This window comes from Lampetra fluviatilis, chromosome 16 (assembly GCF_964198595.1).
Source record: "Lampetra fluviatilis chromosome 16, kcLamFluv1.1, whole genome shotgun sequence".
Lineage (NCBI taxonomy): Eukaryota > Metazoa > Chordata > Hyperoartia > Petromyzontiformes > Petromyzontidae > Lampetra > Lampetra fluviatilis.
Window position 1 is genome coordinate 2108854 of NC_136290.1, and position 19838 is coordinate 2128691.

The 19838-nt window shown below is 43.9% G+C and overlaps 1 protein-coding gene across 1 annotated transcript in view; it reads right to left on the bottom strand.

Annotated features, from left to right (window-relative positions):
* Positions 1-16105, bottom strand: part of LOC144936432 (ferroxidase HEPHL1-like) — a 52857-nt gene extending 36752 nt beyond the window's left edge. Inside the window, exons 1-8 of the mRNA XM_078863482.1 lie at positions 16011-16105; positions 14393-14637; positions 13245-13454; positions 11604-11783; positions 8904-9158; positions 6839-7010; positions 5928-6067; positions 3790-3918 (exon numbers count right to left, since the gene is read on the bottom strand). Coding sequence (XP_078719608.1) covers positions 3790-3918; positions 5928-6067; positions 6839-7010; positions 8904-9158; positions 11604-11783; positions 13245-13454; positions 14393-14637; positions 16011-16105 — 1426 coding nt within the window. The remainder of the gene's footprint in view (positions 1-3789; positions 3919-5927; positions 6068-6838; positions 7011-8903; positions 9159-11603; positions 11784-13244; positions 13455-14392; positions 14638-16010) is intronic.
* Between the last annotated feature and the right edge of the window lie 3733 nt (positions 16106-19838).

Genomic DNA, 19838 nt, shown 5'->3' on the forward strand with positions numbered 1-19838 from the left:
GTGTTGACCGACATTCTGTGTTGTATAACATTACATTTCGATATTTTACTAGGTTATTTAATTTTAGTGTGTCCTTCTCCTGATTTTCAGGCTTGCTTGCCGTGCCATCGCATTCGCAGCACCACGTCTGTTGACCACTCATTGATATGCTAATTTTTTATCTAACCCTCCTCCCTCTCTCTGCCTCCGCCCCCCCCCCTCTGTCTATTTAAGGCCACCCCACAGAGACGATCACCCCTCTCTGTTACCTGTGTTGCTCTCGCTATGTATCTTGGTGATATCTGTCTGCTAATATGTCTGTCTATAGTTTTCTGGTTAGATTTTATGTCGCTATTTCATTATACCTGATGATGATTGCTTGTGTTGCAATCGAAACGTCGTATTCTATTATTTAGTTCAATTTATTATTTTATCTTTAGACGTGACTTAACCGAAAGAAACAAATAATAATTCCTGCAGTCACGAAAGTTCTAAAATTAAGATTGAACCACTTCTACGGGGAAGTTTTAAGCTTATCTTTTTTCTCTCTCTCTGGCGACTTGTTTTCTCTGCCTGTGTCCTCTCTTTAGATTGTTCACACTTAAATTCTAACTTAGCAATCTTTGAAATACGTAATCAACCAGGCTATGCGTTAATTGTGTGTTGACCGACCCTCTGTGTTGTATTACATTACATTTCGATATTTTACTAGGTTATTTAATTTTAGTGTGTCCTTCTCCTGATTTTCAGGCTTGCTTGCCGTGCCATCGCATTCGCAGCACCACGTCTGTTGACCACTCATTGATATGCTAATTTTTTATCTAACCCTCCTCCCTCTCTCTGCCTCCGCCCCCCCCCCCCTCTGTCTATTTAAGGCCACCCCACAGAGACGATCACCCCTCTCTGTTACCTGTGTTGCTCTCGCTATGTATCTTGGTGATATCTGTCTGCTAATATGTCTGTCTATAGTTTTCTGGTTAGATTTTATGTCGCTATTTCATTATACCTGATGATGATTGCTTGTGTTGCAATCGAAACGTCGTATTCTATTATTTAGTTCAATTTATTATTTTATCTTTAGACGTGACTTAACCGAAAGAAACAAATAATAATTCCTGCAGTCACGAAAGTTCTAAAATTAAGATTGAACCACTTCTACGGGGAAGTTTTAAGCTTATCTTTTTTCTCTCTCTCTGGCGACTTGTTTTCTCTGCCTGTGTCCTCTCTTTAGATTGTTCACACTTAAATTCTAACTTAGCAATCTTTGAAATACGTAATCAACCAGGCTATGCGTTAATTGTGTGTTGACCGACCCTCTGTGTTGTATTACATTACATTTCGATATTTTACTAGGTTATTTAATTTTAGTGTGTCCTTCTCCTGATTTTCAGGCTTGCTTGCCGTGCCATCGCATTCGCAGCACCACGTCTGTTGACCACTCATTGATATGCTAATTTTTTATCTAACCCTCCTCCCTCTCTCTGCCTCCGCCCCCCCTCTGTCTATTTAAGGCCACCCCACAGAGACGATCACCCCTCTCTGTTACCTGTGTTGCTCTCGCTATGTATCTTGGTGATATCTGTCTGCTAATATGTCTGTCTATAGTTTTCTGGTTAGATTTTATGTCGCTATTTCATTATACCTGATGATGATTGCTTGTGTTGCAATCGAAACGTCGTATTCTATTATTTAGTTCAATTTATTATTTTATCTTTAGACGTGACTTAACCGAAAGAAACAAATAATAATGTACCGGAGGAATTTCCATCTGGTACAGATACAATGGGAGGCAGATCGATGCCGGGTGATGTCAAGGGATGGTTCCCTATTGCTCAACCATGTTATGCATGCCGATGATCTGCTAATTGCAGCTCACTCAGAGGAGGAGTTGGAGGCGCTACTGCTGAACGTGGAGCTTGCCACTAAGAGGTTGGGCCTTACCATCAGCCCCACCAAAACTAAGCACCTGCCTGGGTATTTTGTACCATCGGACACTCCACCCCCACAAATCCCAATTAGTGATAGGGCAATTGTGGAGAGAGTGGAGAGTTTCCCATACCTGGGCAGTGTGCTGATGACCGGCTCCGGTTTCACAGCAGAATCAGTCGAGCGCCATTATATTTTCATTAGTTGGGTAATGCTGTGTGGAAGCTACCTGGTCTGTCACTCCGCACGAAGCTTCAGGTCTTCTCGGCCATGGTCATTCCCTCCCTTCTCTACGCTTGCGAAACGTGGACCCCACTAATGGAACAACTTCACCGGTTAGAAACATTTAGGCTGGCCTGCCTACGATCCATCATGGGTTTAACCAGGCTGGATTGTGTGAGGAGCTCACAAATCCTTGAAAGACCTGGGCAAAGTCCCATCAGTGAACTCCTCCGGCAGGCAAGGCTGCCTTGGCTGGGCCATGCAGCCTACATGCCCAGCCACCGCATGCCTAAACAGCTTTTGTTCGGCCGGATCGAGGAGGCAAAATGGGCATGGCATGTGCTAGTGAAAAGATGGAGTGATGTGGTACAGGAGGGTGTGGAGCTGAGTGGACTTGCCGATGACTGGTACCAGCGGTGTCAAGATCGGCCTCTGTGGAGGAGGCTCGTGAAGGACGCTACTGGGCAGTTGGAGGCAGTTGCCCTCTAACAACAACGGAGGGCGGAGGAGTAACGCTCATAACAACGAGCGGAGCGCCGGGTGGCTAAAGCACAGCAAGTTGGCACAGAAGGGGGCACAGGTGGTGCATCAGCCAGTCGTCTCAGTCAGTCGACCTGTGGCACCTGCTGGGTCTGCCCCGTGACCTCCTGCCAGCGGGCGTTCGACACTTCACGTGGCCTCAAGGTGCACATAGCCTGGCACAAGCGTCGTGGTGACATCACCGCCACTTAGTGGCGAATGGCGGTTGTTGTTGTGTCTCCGTGTCTATGTTTTGTCTCTCTCTCAAATTTAGCAATCTTTGGAAGAACGTAATCAACCGGGTGGGATGTTGACTGTTGTGTTGGCCGACTCTCTGTGTTGTATTGCATTATATTTCCAAGTTTGCTATGTTTGTTTTCTCATTCATTTGTACCTGATGATGGTTGCTTGTGTTGCAATCGAAACGTCGTATTCTATTATTATTATTTTAAAAAAATTCTACGTGACTTTACCGAAATAACCAAAGAGTAAACTGAAACCTTTTACAAGGAATCATGTCTGCATTAACCACAATGCGTGTGGTCAGAATGCAAACAAAAAACATACTCTGATAATATATGCATTGTCCTTGAAACTGATTGGTCCACACCAGAGACAGCTTTATTTGAGCCTCGTCTCAAACGGTGTTAGACCAGAAAAAAGGGGAAAAACCTATTATCAGCCATTTCGTTCTTAAAAGTAAATCCTGAATTAATAATCCACACTTTGGTCTTTGAGGCTCATGCACAATGAAGCCATCAGTCATTGCCACTGATGGTGATGTCTCCTCGCTGCTGGTCAGCCAGCGTGCACCATGAGGTCGTGGAGTGGTGAGTGGGATTTTATTGGTCACAGAGTCGACTCAAAAGGTTTAAACCACAACCTAAATAACTGTTGATATGGGAAATTCATGTTACGACAATGGAATTGGGAATATTTTCATTTGAAAAAAAATCCTTCTTATACTGAGTTAGCAAATGGATGAAACTACGTCAATACAAAGCATTTCATAATGATGTTTTGCAGACAGATATAGTTTCATTATAAAAGTAGGGGAATGCCAAACAAAAATCACGTTTAATTTATCCATAATCATTTTGAAACTACCTAATCTCATCTGTTACCTTAAAGGATCCATCTTACCATAACTCCCCTTGGCGACATGCTCGTTGCTCGTGAACACACCGTGTGGATGGATGTTGTAGCCCCGGCTGCCCAAGTTCTTGAACGTGACGACGATCTCATCCCCGACCTCTGCTCGCAGCACGGGCCCTGTGGAGGAGACATAAATCAAAATCGGAATATGTATTTATGCTGGGAGAGATCTGATGAGCGATGAAGCTAGTTTTCATCACTGCGGTGCCTTCCAACAAGGCATGGATCCAATCGGACTTTAGATGTGTGTATATATGCGCTGGCTGGGTTAGGATAATATCCAATAAGCAATTGACCTATACGTATACATATCAGCGATGGAGATTGGAAGAAAAAGAGGATTGTTGCACAATGATAACAAAACAGTCTCTAAGCAAAAAGAAAAGTGATCAAAAAAGGATTTTTATATTTGTTTTCATGTCAGTTGTATTCATTTTGGAAAGTTTCTATGACAACTAGCAGTGTACCATTTATTGTAAAACCGATGAAAAATTAGGTTTGTGATTTGGAATATCCTACCAGCCGTATGCACAAACGATATGTTTTAAAATGCTGAGCTGTAATGCGCAAGCTTGCAATGTCCAGCCACTTATCGTATCTTAACGTCTTAATCAAGGCGCTTTCCAAACAATTAACAACAGTATAATATGTAATGGTGTGGCGGTTATGGTAGAGATGAGGTGAATTAAATAGATGAGAGGAAGCAATGGGGGTGAATCTGTGTTGCGTGAATTCGTTGAAAGCGAAATTGATGATGAATGCAAATGATGATGAATGGATTGAATGAACGGGCGAATGAGTGATAGCCAAATAATGAGAATATGAAGAGGGAAGAGTGACGGTGGTGGTTATGAGGAGGAGATTAAGGGGTCGTGGGGTGAGCGAGGGTAAATAGGTGAGTTTTTAGTGAGGAGCGGAAACTCGTGAGTGAATGTGACTGCTCAATGTGGAAGGGGAAGTTTGTTCCAGTGAAGGAGGCAGGAAGAGAAAAAGAGCGAAAGCGTGGATTGAGCACTTGAAGCAAAATAAACTCGATTTAATCCGTTCAGCTGCACTTCCATCCCTCATACTCTTAGGAGCCTTCATCCCTTCTGATTGGCAGACAGTGGGTTCTCAATTGCCACAAACTTTAAAGGCGCCAACATAATCTAACATACCAAATAAACTTGACTTAAAGCTTTCGTGACTGCAGGAATTCATATTCTTTGGGTATTTCGGTAAATTCACGTAGATAGAAAAAATAATAACAATAAAATAATAAAAATAAACAAATGAAAATAAAGTTAATAAAAAATTATAAAAATATCAGATGACGATTGCTTGTGCTGCGATCGAAACGTCGTGATATTTTTATTCACTTTATTTTCATTTTTAAAATGTTGTTATTCTTTTTCTATCAACGTGACTTTACCGAAAGACCCAAAGAATATACGAAATCATGTCAAATGAGTCAATTGTAGAAATTTTCCATTCCCACGGCAGGTGCCAGTCTGTCCATAGGATAACTGCTGATGACTTCTCACAAAGTGGTATTTAGGGGCCATCCACTTAGTACATACGCAAAAATCTGTCAAAACTTGACCCCTCCCCCCTCCCTGTACGCACGCGTACTTTTTACACCCCCCCCCCCCACCTGCGTACGTTCGCTTGACGCCCCCCCCCTCCTAATCCTATAGAACAGCCGATATTTAATCCACGCAGAAACGATCAAGGATTAATAATATTAACGTGTTTAAGCAAACAGTCCACTGCGGACTATCTAACTCATTTGAAGACCAATGTAGACAAATTATTATTGAGGCTTCACCCCCCCCCCCCCGTTTCCTATACGTACATTTTAAGTAGACCCCCCCATACGCAAGCGAACGCATTTGGGTTAACCCCCCCTCCCCCCTCCATGCGTACGTACTAAATGGATGGCCCCTTACTTCATAACATCCAAAGGGATGACGGGTAGAGTTGACCCCCAGTCAGGATTTGAAATCACAACTTTCCAATTGTGAGTCGATGCCTTATTCGCAGTACCATTACAAAAGCAGATGCGTCCATTGGTGACGTAAACGTTATTTTAAACGGTTAAACAAAAGAGTAGCTGAAGAGTACACACAGCTCACGGCATACCGTACCTAAAATCCCCATGTGGCTTTGTTTGGGCGTTCGCTGCTTCCTGGTGGTGAAGTTGGCGTCGGTGTACTCCGTGTAGAGGATTTTCCTGTACACACCTCCAATGCGGCTGGGCCCTTTCGTGAAGTACTTCTCGGAATCACTAGATCAGTCACGGGCAAAGTTCCCACACGACGAATGACAATGACGTGCATGCATACAAGAGCGGGGAGATGGTTGGGGTGGCTCAGAGGTCAGAGTGCTGAGTTGGCACGGCTGAGTTCAGTGACGAGTGACTGCATAAATAACGTAACACACACTTTCAATTTGGGTTTGAACTTATTTCTTAGCAAGCATAGGGTCGACTGTCGCATGACGAGCATTCCTCTCTGTAGCAGGGTGGATAAATGTTCCTCTCCGGTGTGGATATGAGGTGGCTCGAGATTCTAAAAGGCATTTCTCTTGTAGCTCCTTCCTCCATATGGGCCGTTCTGCTCTGCTCCGACACCGCAGCTTTGCCCTTCACCAACGCGCACTGTTTGATCCTCTCGTGCCCCCCACTGCATGGGGAGGCCCTTCATCCAGCAGTCGATTGACATAAAGGGGCAGTGCATCTACACGAGTACACGTACTCAGGTATGAATCTGAAAATAGTTATTCGACTCATAGCGAAAATATTCCCCATGGTCCAAATTTGGCAAATTTGATAAATGACCCGCAAATTATTCACTTGGGCTTTTTTTTACCAATCATCGCCCCCTAATGTATATCCTGTATTTTTGACTTCTTTGGCATCGTACGTAGCCAACCGTGCTAATCGAAAAAGAGTCATGAGACCGAGTCGGGCTTTGTTGGGTAAATAAGCGTAATAAAAAAACATTTTTAAAGCGTGGCGACTTTGACAGACACTCCACGTGGCTTGTGGTGAGTTCACCTTCCAGGCTGGGTCAGATCCTCGCCCGTCGCGTTGTTGACGCCTGATGGGCCGTAGTCCCAGTCCACTTCCTCAGCGGCGATGAAGAAAGTCCTCTCCTCCCCCTCTGAGTGCCACACGCTTTGGTTTGTGCCCTCGCACTCCAGGACGTTGAACGCGGCCTGCATGCCACCTGTCACGCAGCGCGAGGCTCTCCAAGCGATGCTCTGCGTCACGCTTCATAATCCTGATCCTGCCACGATTCTTATTAAATGTCTGAATGCATTTTGAAACGCTTCAAATGCATCCCTCTCTCTGGTATATTTGGAGTTTGTGTGTCTCTCCCTCTCTCTCCACGGTTGCGTAGATTTTTCTACGGGTCCTCCGGTTTTCCCCCTCCACATTCAGAAACGTGCGTTTATAATATTTGACTGCTATATATTTCCACACAATAAGCCACTTCGTCGAGCTATCATTTGTGGCCAGGTTGCTTTGAAAAAGAACTACATAACTCAATGGGCCTTACCTGGTAATATAAAAAAAATTGTTTAGTGTATAGTTCTGTGTTTCTGAGGTGAAGAGAGACAAGCGGAGATGCAGATTTGTTTAATTTTATGTCGTACAAACTGTGCCAACATGGTCTATCGACCGGTAGACCTAATCCACTTTGGATGTTAAGTCTGAAAAATTATATAATCCTTAACTGTGGATGCTGATGGCCGATTGGGTTTAAATAACTAATGAAAGGTAAAACTCCTATAATCCGTCGTGTTTCGCAGATCATTGGAGACGCATGGCAAAACAACTCCTTAAATGCACAAAAAAAACACAATTTTTTTTTCATCGCGGATTACAGACTTCGAGATGCACAACCTTCCCCCACATCAGCGTGGACCGTTGGGGTTCTAACGCACCTTTCTAAAAATTATTATTAATGAAATTCAATGCAATCATAAAGTTCGCAAATTTACGAATTTTTATTGCGGCAATGCTTACTTCGGTAACCGGTAACGTTGGAACACTACAGCATGGAGTGATGTGCAACTCCCCCCATTTCCTCTTGCACAGCGCTGTGTCAGCTGGGCCGTTTCCCGCTGGAGTTCACCATTTGTTGAGCCTGCAGCTTCAATACGGGAAGCTGCCATCAAATGAATCCCTAACTGTGAGTATTACGATGACGGTTGCCACCGCCTCGCAGTGAGTGGTGCTGGCGGTGGGAAGTGGCGTAGTAACGACATTGTGAATCGGTCAGGAGGGGCCCCAACATTTGATTTGTCTCGCAGGGTCACACCGAGGCCATTATATAGCATGGCTCCTCTTGCCCTAATCACATTGAACACCGTTGGTGACACTCCGTCTTCGCGGAATACAGCCACGACAGCTCCGTAGTGCCTCTTCGCAAGATCACGTTGCTGCTCTTATTAAATTTACATAAAGCGTGGAAGGTAAATTACAGTTTAACACGTAGGAGGCTTTCGCGACCAATATTATCCACATTAGAGGTTTTTGTTGGGTTAGATCGTATAAATATAAATGTGTTGTTAAACCAGCTACCACACGACACAGCCAATTAGTAAGGTTTGTCACGTAAATAGAACATGCTAATTCGTTACTAGTACAGCACGCCGGTGTAATAAAATGTGAGTACGACGTTTCGCCAGTAATTACAACCAGCATCATCAGGCGACAGCCACACTTGTGGAGAAATCCTTCTCCTGTTTCGTTCTTAAATACAGGGATAAATGTTATGTCGTCACTTGTGAGACAATCAGGTACGATGGCCAGACGGGGGGTGGAGTTAATGAATGCATATAAATTACAATCGGTATCCAAAAAAAACCGTAACATGGTAAATGAAAGCATTTTCATAAAAATAAATGTAAACCGCGTTTTTTATAACTCTGTTGTTATTTTTACTTTGTTGTTGAAAACATATCTCATGGTGGCTGTCAAGGCGGCCCCAACTCGTAGCTTTGGCCACCAGGAGCAGGGGGGGGTACCCCCTGCCTGCCCACATGCTGGTTACGCTATTGACTCTGGGTCACCATCTGGCAGTGAGTGGTGAGGGTGAGTAAAGCTCTCTCACCTTCAAAGTGCTCATTGACATCGCAGGCGAGGAGCCAGCGGCCTGGGTTGGTGGGCACCATCAGGGCGGTGACAAAGGTGGCGGGGAAGAGGCCCACGGTGTCCACGCGGTGGTGCTTGCTCGTGAGCGCCTGCCCTCGGAAGTGAGCCGTGTGAATGTCCACCTCGGAGCCAAGCCCAAAGAGGTGCCACGACACGTTGACCTCGCTGCATATGTTCAGGCCCGGCAGGTTCCCGTACATGTAGCCGTTGATGTCTGAAACAACGCGCAGTGAGTTGTTAGGACGCCGAGGTGGCGACATGTTAACTACCTCCCCTGGTATACAGCAGGTCGTGGGTTCAATCCGGACCCTGACACTTGTATATTTGGAGTTTGCATGCCTCTCTCCCCGTGGTCGCGTCGATTTTTTTCCTTGTCCCTCCGATTTTTCCATCCACTTTTAGAATGGACGTGTTTAGAGTATTTGGCTGCGATACATTTCCACGTGATAAGCCCCTTCTTTGAGCTGTCATTTGTGGCCAGGTCGCTTCTGAAAAAGAGCTACATAGCTCAGTAGTGGGTTTTATTTGGTAAAATAAAAATAGTTATAATTTAATAGTTATAGATGCCACAAGTTTTATAGCCGCTTGATGTCGTCCATCATCGTGTATTTAGATCCGCTGATCAGTCCTGTCTGACCGGCTGTCTGTGCTGCTGTGCGTTTTCCTTTTCAAATTGTTTCACCGCTATACATTCGGTTTTCAATGTCTTAATTTTTCAGTATCATCCTTTTACCCCTCGTCCTGTGTGGCACCTGTAATATATCCATCACCACAGTACTTTTACCACATCCCATGCAAAGCGTTTTAACCTGCACCATGATATTTTTGAGTAAGCACAAGCAGTTGGAAATCGCCAACATTTCAATAGCGGAATATTTATGTATGTTTGATCATTGAACCTGTGACTTTTATCATTTACAATTCCGATTATCATGGTTGGCTATATATGGTGCGAATGAGTGCATACATACACGTGTCCTCGATTATAATTATCAAACGTATGCATTGTTTTATATTGTCAACAATCAAACATAAGATGTATCATTTAATTTAATATCCGCAACACACGTAATACTGAAATTCGTTGAAATTATTTAATATGTCGTTGCTAATGAAGGAAATTATATAATTTATTTTAAATGTTGTCGATAATTGACAACATAGTAAATCAGTTTATTAAATATGTTGTCAAAAATAAAACATAGCAACACATTTCGTACCATATTAGCCAACATCACCACGGTACTTTCATAGCCGTTTAGCTCCATGGGCCATGCCCCAGATAAGTAAAAGTGAACTCGTAAAGCACCGATGAACTCAGCAGACAACTTGAAGACTGCGCTTCTCATGGTAGCCATGAAACCCTTGCATGCTCTGCGACAGAAGTGCTGTCGTGAATGTTACATGACAGGCACAACACTATCTACGACATGGTTAACACACATTGATGTGTATTGCTGTTGTTGTCAATTTGAAATATGCATGATGCAGTCGGTCATTCCCAACCGTCATCAACATTTAACAAAATACGAGTTTAGTTATGATATGAAAATGAAGTTTAACCTAAAGTTGCTTCTCGTGGGTACGCGCAACAGGGCAATGGTTAGCTTCGTTGGCAGTCTTCAGTCTTCAGACAATGGAAGCCGTACTGCAAGACTATACATTTTTTCTAATAATAATGTAATCATATAATAATTATTAGTTTTGTATATAGCATCATGATTCATGAAAATTACATCTCACAATCGCCCAGGGAACCACAGGCACGAGCTAGAAGGCAACCAGGTGGTGAGCCCGGCTGCCTAAGCTCTGCAGTCATCTTTTATTAAGATGTTTTCCACCAATGAACACTCGATCTTACACAGATGGGATACTGGCAATCCAGTGTATGGCTCCTCCTTGACGCCCACAGGAAGGGAGTTTCGTGTGTTGCCCCAACCCTCACTGGCTCCACAGTGCTGGATTAGAGGCCACGTGCATATCTACCACCGCCAGATTTTATATCCTGTTCCTCCTCCTGCATTTATCCCTGAATGTTGTCCTGATCTTGCCAAAAAGACACCCTGTCTCAATAGTTTCCCTCGAGAAGAACAATAATTTATCTCCGGACTGAATGTATGGTTCTAATTTATATACAGTAAAGGCACATGCGTTTGCAGATGTGCAGCGGACGCGACACGCACGCATGGTGATGGAAACGACACATTCGTCACATTTATCCCTCGATTTCAGAATCAAAACAGGAGAAGGATTTCTCCACAACTCTGGCTGTCGCCTGATGAGGCTGGTTGTAATTACCGGCCAAACGTCACGGTATTAGAATCAAATTGTAAATGTTGTGGGTTTACTCTCCAACACACCGGCGTGCTGAAATAGTCACTAATTGGCACCTCTAGTTTACGTGACAAGCCTTACTGATTGGCTGTGTCGGGTGGTGGCAGGTCTAACGACACATTTATACTTACGCGATCTAACCCAAAAAACCCTCTATTATGGATAACATTATTGGTCACGGAAGCCTACTACTACGTGTTAAACTGACACGTTCAACGCCAGCGAAAAAATATAAAACCTCACGATGCCGTTAGCCGTGCGATACAACATTGTAAACGTGTACGCGGTGTCGAGGTGTGGATCCGGAGCGAGAAATGTCCATTACTCGACTTGAAGTTGCTCCTCTGAAAGTGCGGGTCGCTCCGGTCCAGACTGCGCGGGTCGGCAATGGTTTCTCGGATGTTGTCCTCGAGGTACCAGCTGTTGTTCTCGTCAACGATGGTGAACATCAAGATGAAGTCCTCACCCACGTCTTGACGTTCAGCGGTTCCCAAAAGTAGGATTCCTGAAAAAGTTCACAGCAGCCAAGAATTGTTGGCTATTTTTTTACCAAGGACGCAAAATAGAATTTCCTGCTCACATTTATTTTTACATTTTACTAACAAAGAGCGTGACTTTATTGGAAGTGGGACAATGGATGCTGCCTTTGCGGCCAGGTCGCTTTTGAAAAATAATTTTATACCTCAGTGGGCTTTGTCTGGTAGGATGGGGGTGGTTTAGTGTTGTATTTGTATGCGTTTGGGTGATTTGTTTACCTTTCTTGTACTTTGCACGCCTATCGTGTTTTTGTATCGTTTGTTGTAACGTTCTGACCCACCCCTACTGGCCATCTGTGAAAAGAGCTTCATAGCTCATCGGATTCCTCCTGCAGTATAAATACATATTCTGATTCTTTGCCTCCCCCTCTGCAGATTGAACGTTAGAGGACTGGCAGCACAATTGCCAACCCCTACCAACGTGAGCGGCAGGCTGCCAACTTTTATGAACCCCTTTTGACCGCATACACATTCGAAGAGCAAACATGTCTTCAAAATAAGCACAATTACGAAGCGGTACAATAGATTTGTTTCAAAAATTGTTACGCGGTACAAGGTGTTGAAAAATCCACAGCCTGCCGCTTAAATCGGCAAGATTGGTGACAACGTTAAGTTTATGTTGTTTAACCAGCTGAGAACTCAGGAGACCAGGATAGTCGAGCTTAGCTGCCCTATGCTCTGCACTCCTATCGGTTTTTGTTTTGCTTGTTGTTGTAACTTTCTGACCCTCCCCTACTGGAGATCTGTGAAAAAGAGCTTCAGAGCTCATCGGATTCTTCCGGTCGAGATAAATTATTCTGATTGTGTCTCATTTGCAAAAGTGACTCGGATCATCAAAATGGAAAAAGCAAAGCAAGTAAAAAAAATGCAGCAGCAACAACGTAAAGTGATCAGAACAAAAAAACAATAAAACCAAAAACCCTCTCACATTATGGAATCAAAGCGATTGTAAACACATAACTCGATATCGGTACACAGCATCTGGCATCAAACTGGCATCGAGGGTCCACGGTGGTGGGATGCTGACCTCCTCGCCTGGTATACAGGCTTTGTGGGTTCGATCTCGACCCTGACGCCTGCTGAATATTTGGAGTTTGCGTGTTCTCCCTGTGGTCACGTGGATTTTTCTCCGGGTCCTCCGATTTGTCCCTCCACATTTAGAATCAATGTGCATTTAGAGTATTTGGCTGCTATAAATTTCCACACGATAAGCCACTTCGTTGAGCTATCATTTGTGATAGCCAGGCCGCTTCTGAAAAAGAGCTACATAGCTCAGTAGGCCTTGCCTGGTAAAAAAAGAGTTTAGTTTATAGTTCTGTGTCTCTGAGGTAAAGAGACTAGCGGAGATGCAGATGTATTTTATGTCGCACAGACTGTTTTAGAGTTTAGATCAAGCGGCTAAGCGGGGGGGGGGGGGCGGCACTTGCTACCTTTGCGACAGGTGAGCAGGGCCCCGATGAGGCCCGAGTTGACATCCTTGGGCTCGTTGACGTGCGAGTGGTAGATCCACGTGAAGCAGTTGGGGTCGTCGCTGCCGGGCGAGGTGTCGTCCCTCACCATCCAGTGGTAGGTGTGCGTCTGGCCGGGCAGCACGAACTCGCCCTTCGAGCCGAACTCCTGCCCGTCTGGATAGTTGGCGCCTGTCAGAGAGGCACACACGGGCGAGCTGAATTGTGGCCACCGGCCATGATTGTGGTCGGTTTTATGTCCGCGAAAACGTGGCAGGGGTAGTTTAACACGTCGGAGGCTTTCGCCACCAATAGTATCCATAATGGAGGGGTTTTTTTTCTGGGTTAGATCCCGTAAATATAAATGTAAGCATTGCAATTACCGGCAAAACGTAATACTCGAATTGTAAATGTTTTGAGTATGCTCTCCAACACACCGGTTCTGAACTCGTCATTAATTGGCATGTTTTGTTTACCTGACAAGCCTTACTAGTTGGCTGTGTCGGGTGGTGGGTTTAACAACACATTTATATTTACGCCATCTAACCCAAAAAACCTATGTTATGGATTGCAGTGGTAGTTTCAGTTCCCATGCGGTCAAATTATTTGAAAATTCACATTACAAATTTTTTTTTACAATTACATGAGCAAAATTAAATACGCTCATAATAACTGGAGGATATTAATCTGATTGCAGTTAGTTTCTTGAGGTAATTTAGATGGGTCATTTAAATGTAAAATTAAAAACTCTGCAAATGCGGTGACCCAGACCAGACCGTGGAACATACAACGACGCAATGCCCAATTCTTAAACATGAAGGAGACATCCTGACGCAATTCTCTGGTTCAGCCACCTCAATGGAAAATTCTAGTTCTTGCTCTACATCTGGGGTCGGCAACCAAAATAACAATAAATGTCGTTTTTTTCCATTCGGTAAAAAAACCCTCCATATTTCAAGAGTTGCAATGCACGTGGTGAATACGAGACGGTGATGGTCCTTGATAAATAACCTCACAAAGCAGTCCTTCAAGAACCGCACGGAACCGCAATTTGCCGACCCCTGCTCGAAACCAACATCAGTCAGATGGGGAGAAGAAGAAGAGGAGGAAGACCTTCACCACCAACCGACCTTCTGACGCTTTGCTGTAGAAGACGCCGTGGGGGTGCATGCTGTACGGGCGCGACGCGAGGTTCTTGAAGTAGACTGCGATGACGTCGTGCACCTCCGCCTTGATGGTGGGGCCCAGGTATCCGAGCCACGGATCCTTGGGAATCTCCTGCGTGAAGCTGCCGTCCGTGTACTGGATGTACACCGCCTTCTTGTAAATCCGGCCAATGCGCTCCGGCCCCCTTTGCAGAGTCAATCTGGCTTGTCTGTAAAAGTAATCAGCAGTGGAAGGCGATTTGTAAACGTATCAAAACCTATGCCTCGTGTAGACAAGGGGCTCTTAGGTGCCCGTATAGATTTGGGTAACGTGTATTAATGGTTTTACAATTTTCGCTTTGGCTGCAATCTGATTGTGAGAAATGTATCATTAAGAAAAGTACCCAGCTTGAGCTAAACTAGACCAGGGGATCATCAACCTTTCAAAGAAGAGGAAGAGACATTTTTTCTGTTTTTTTCTTTGACCAAAATAGTTCCAGAGCCGCATCACGCGCAGAGTTACACAAATACAGACACAGCCGGTATACAGCTGATGACAAATTCTGACTTAAATAAACAAATAGGTGATTGAATAAACGGCGTCTATTTAGTTTTTTTTTCCCTAGTTATATTTTAGCAATACAGTTTGATTGTTGTACATTTTATTGTCACTAAGATATTCCAAAATAACCCATTCCCTGCCATATTTAATCATATATCTTTATGTAAAATTACGTTTAAAATTAACGTGTCTTTTTTTTAAGAGCTGCCCGCAAGGGGGCAGCCAAAGAGCCATCGCATGCGTCTCCGGAGCCACGGGTTGCCGACCTCTGCACTAACCCATATTCATGATGCATGCATTTTCTTTTCATTGCAACAAAGAGTATCTTTTGCATGAGTTATCCACAAAGCTGGTTACGCCATTCATCGTAGGTTCATTGAGGGTAATGCACAAACACAACGCGTCTCGTGCGTTCTCTACGAGTATTACGAGACCACACTTTCCTAACCTGGTCAGTGCCAGTTGGTAAAGGTAGGGGGCACAGATGTAGGAGCGAAAAAGTGGATTTTGCTGCACATATATAGTGGGGTTTGCGGCACATATATTCCAGGGAATTAGAACGTTATTTTCAAGTAGCTAAAATAAATACAGGCCACAAAGTTACTGTACAGCACAATGACAAAGGGTCCAAAGTGGTGACAATGAAATCGCTGGGTTGGTGGGTTTTCTCTGGGTGCTCCAGTTTCCTCCCACTTGTATATAAACACGCATCATTAATTGGCTGTACAAATCTAAAGGTAAAACACCAAATGGACTCCGTGTGGCTTTCTTGGGTGAGTGAGCGTTATGAAAATATATACATCTAAGTGTCATTACAATGAAGTTACTACTTATGACACATAACACATAGCACACTACTGGAAAAAAAATCCACGGAGCCTGGGCGATTTTTGGTGGCATCGGCTCAACGCTTGGCTACCACCATCCAGCTCGTCTGCAGATTCTCAGCGATCGTGAGATGTAATTTCAGCGAACTACGACACTGTATAAAACTAAACGTTATTGTTATTATTACAACAACAAAATCACGTGGAAACATACTCATCGTCGGAAATGCTGATGTTCTTGATAAGATTCCTCCCCGATGGTGCGTAGTCCCAGTATATTTCCTTGGCTGCGATGTAGTACTCTCGCATCATCGCGCAGGTGAAGGCCACGTTCAGGTAGAACACGCACCACCACATCCCTGTCAAATGCATCGTCTCTAGGCAAACGGAACAAAGCAACATCACGGTTTAATCTTCCTGAAGAAGCAAAACATTTTTGGAAATTCACAGTATATTGGGTGAAATTCTGTTGTACTCACTAACTGAATCATAGATCATGTAACCATTCAAAATTGAGACAATATCCACGATACACACTTGCAAATGTAGGATAAAACATACAAGTACTCAACAGTACTCATGAACTTAGAAGATCTACCACAGTTTGAGTTTTGCAAAAATTGCAAAATCATCTCGAGGCAATCCCGCGTTAAAAATATCGCGCTGTGTGTGCACAGTGGACCTGGGTGGAAACGCTAGGGACACGTTGTCATCTCGTCAAAACAGTTGGAACGCAATCGTTGTCCGAGATTGTTGGTCCTGGTGACATTGGCACATTTTTTCCAAAAATCTGACCTGATGGATACGTCTTGTCAAAAGGACCCGGATTGTTCATTAAAAAAATATATAATGGGGCTGCTTTCGTGCGAATATAACCGTTTCCCCCCATATAGTTTATTTATAAACATTTTTTTAAATAAAACAATAACGCAAATACAGTTCTTGCAATTTGTCAAAAAAATACGTAAAATGCTAGTTGCATTTATCTTGTAACTATGCCTAAACAGCTCAGTGTTTTTATTATAAACAGGTCTTCACCAATAATTTTAGTCGACAATGTCTGGTAAACGTTTGAAAAGACAACATTCCATAATAACCGAGAGAAAACTATTTTCGTGTAAAATCAACCTGCAACACAGCGATCGCTTTCGAAGCTCGCCACGCAGAATAGCCCACGTGACGCTTACCTCTGCTCTCGCTCGGATGAGTGACACTGATCAGTGAGCCCCACACCTCCTGCGTGGTGAGCGATGTGCGCACGCCTTCGGTGAGCAGGAAAGGGGTCGGCCTTTTATGACACGTCATAACACCTACCTGCTATTGTTATGAGCGTTATGTGGATATTTAAACTAAACTAGACAAAATATATATTTCACCAGGTAAGGCACATTGGGTTGTATGGCTCTTTTTCAGAAGCGACCTGTCTAGCACAAATGTCCACGCGATAAAGTGGTTTATCGCGTGGACATTGCTAGCAGCTACTCTAAACGCATGGTTCTAAATGTGGAGGGAAAAAAAAACCGACGTGGCCACGGAGAGAGAGACACACGCAAACTCCAAATATACAGCAGGCGTCAGGGTCGGGATCGAACCCACGACCTCCTGTATACCAGGCGAAGTAGTTAACATCTCTCCACCGTGTATATTACTGCAGCCCGCATTGAGGTCAGTCATCGTTGATCCACTGCTGGATAAAGGTCGCCCCGAGCAGTCGCCAACCAGGTTATTAGCAGATTTAAAAAAATGTGCCAATTGTCTCAGCATTGGATACTGCACATGTTCTTTGTACCTCTTGTGTTGCTACGAATGACTCGGTTTGGAAGCGTTGTCAAAACCAGATTTCAAACATTTTAACGTTGATTGCGTACGCACAACACCTGGGACACAATCAGCGATGGATTAAGAAACGAGTGACGGAAAACATCCAGCCTCATCAGTTGCGGATTATAGAGCTCCTGATGAAGACGCGGGGCCTAATTGGTGGATCAAGCTTTTGGGCGTTGTGTGAACGAGGGTGGAATTGGAAATGCAGCTTACCCGTCACCGTGGGAGTCTTGTCAGACAAACAGCTCATATTGTTTTGCCCCCTCCTCCCACGTTCTCTTATTCGTTTGTTCAAGAAACTCACCGTTGTGTTTACACGGGCCTGTCAGACACGTCGTGCTCCCATCCAGTTAGGTCCCACGACAGTCATTTTGGTTAATGGCATCAAATCCATCTACAGGCCCGTATTCATGTATTTAGCAAAAACTGGTAGTGGATATGAAAATATTGTGGCAATTTTCCACCGATTAAAAATCTACTTCATTTAGGCTGCAGTTTACGCGCCTTTGCAGACAAGCAAAATAGGTGAAACAGACGTCACCATGGAAGGAGGTGAATCGGAGAGTGGTGGGAGTGGAGCCCATGAATTTCACCTGGGCCTGCTGGTAACCTTAGCCCCAAACAGGGAGGTAGCGCAATGTAACAGACGTAGTAGATAAATTAGTGCATTATATATAGCGTAGTTCATGCAAAACTACATCTGACAACGCTGTATAAGACAACAGCGAAATAAAAAGCAAAAACACGCAGTGCACCCAAACCAAGGACAGCTCAATGCAAGGCCGTAGTAAACAAAAATATGTTTTTAAATGGGACTTAAATCGAGGAAGGGACGTAAGTTCACTTTGCCGTGAACCAGAAACTCAAAGCTGGTGGATATGCCGTACTGTAGTCTGCCATGGGGAAATTTGTTCCACCTGGTACGTAAAATTATGGTTCAAAACACCTTTTTGATGCAATTACTTCTCATTGTAGCAGGCCAAATCTATTCCCGCCAGCGTGAATGTATTTTCTGCCAGGCAAAAGATGCTGCTGCTGCTGCTTTGGGTAACACTTTTGGTGGAAAGGCAACGTCGCAAGCCATATTTTGCCCTTACCTTGCTTTGTGAATCGAATAAGAATCATTAATCGGGTAAATGGATTGTCCCCTTCACAAGCTCTCGCCAAAGCTGTCATGTAATCTTGCCCACTTTTGCAGTTTGATTGAAAGTGACCAAGGAAGAAGCTGATTTCCACACGGGAGGGCCACAATTTGCATGGAAACCTTCAAAATTGATGGCCCACTTAGGCTTCTGAGATTTTTGCAATATTTAAACCACACATTATTCAGAAAGTCTATCTTTTTTTTCTCCAAAAGCAATATTTTACTAAACGTGCAAATGCACAGCAGCACTCTGCAAGGGCACAACTGGAGAAAAACACAAGCAAATACAAAAACAGGACATATCTGCGACTCTTCCAACAAAAATCGATATGTCGAGAAATACTAAATAATAATGAAAAAACTATTTTGAGAACGAAACTGAGTTAAAACAATAATCAGGAAATACTGAAGAGACTGATAAGAAGACAGTATAGTTGTTTTAAGCATATAGGATGTAGTGGAGGAGACACAAGGGAAGATAAAGATGACAATGAAACAATGGAAGGAACTGGTTTAAAGTCAAAACTTTAACGGCAGTAAATGATGCGTCAATATACAACTCCATTAAGGTGCATATTCATGATCACGAACCATTATAATGATTAAATGAGGAAAATGTAAAGAGATTGCTTTATCCGATGCAGTGTGATTCCACTGACGATGTGCACGATATACGCATGAGTCGTAGGGGTGCAGCCACTATGGAAGTGTGTATGTGTAACTTCTTTCACACCGTACGTAGCCAACCGTGCTAATCGGAGGTGGATGTCATTTGTGTCCAGACACTCCCCAACATTCTTAGACAAGCCTCGGAGACACACAAACATATGTACACACAAGATGTTATACAATTCGTGGTATTTTGGAGTACAGCCTGTTCTCCTTTAACGTGTCGTCGTTGCGTTCCTGAAAAAACCGCGTTGTGAAAAAATCCCGTTATAATAAATAACATACAATATATGGGGAAAGCACGGTCCACAATAACACGTGAGATGTGTACGCCGGCTGAACAAAGACCGTGGCACGTGGGTAGCATATAGATTCTAGAAGCATCCAGCAGCATCCCACCTTGTG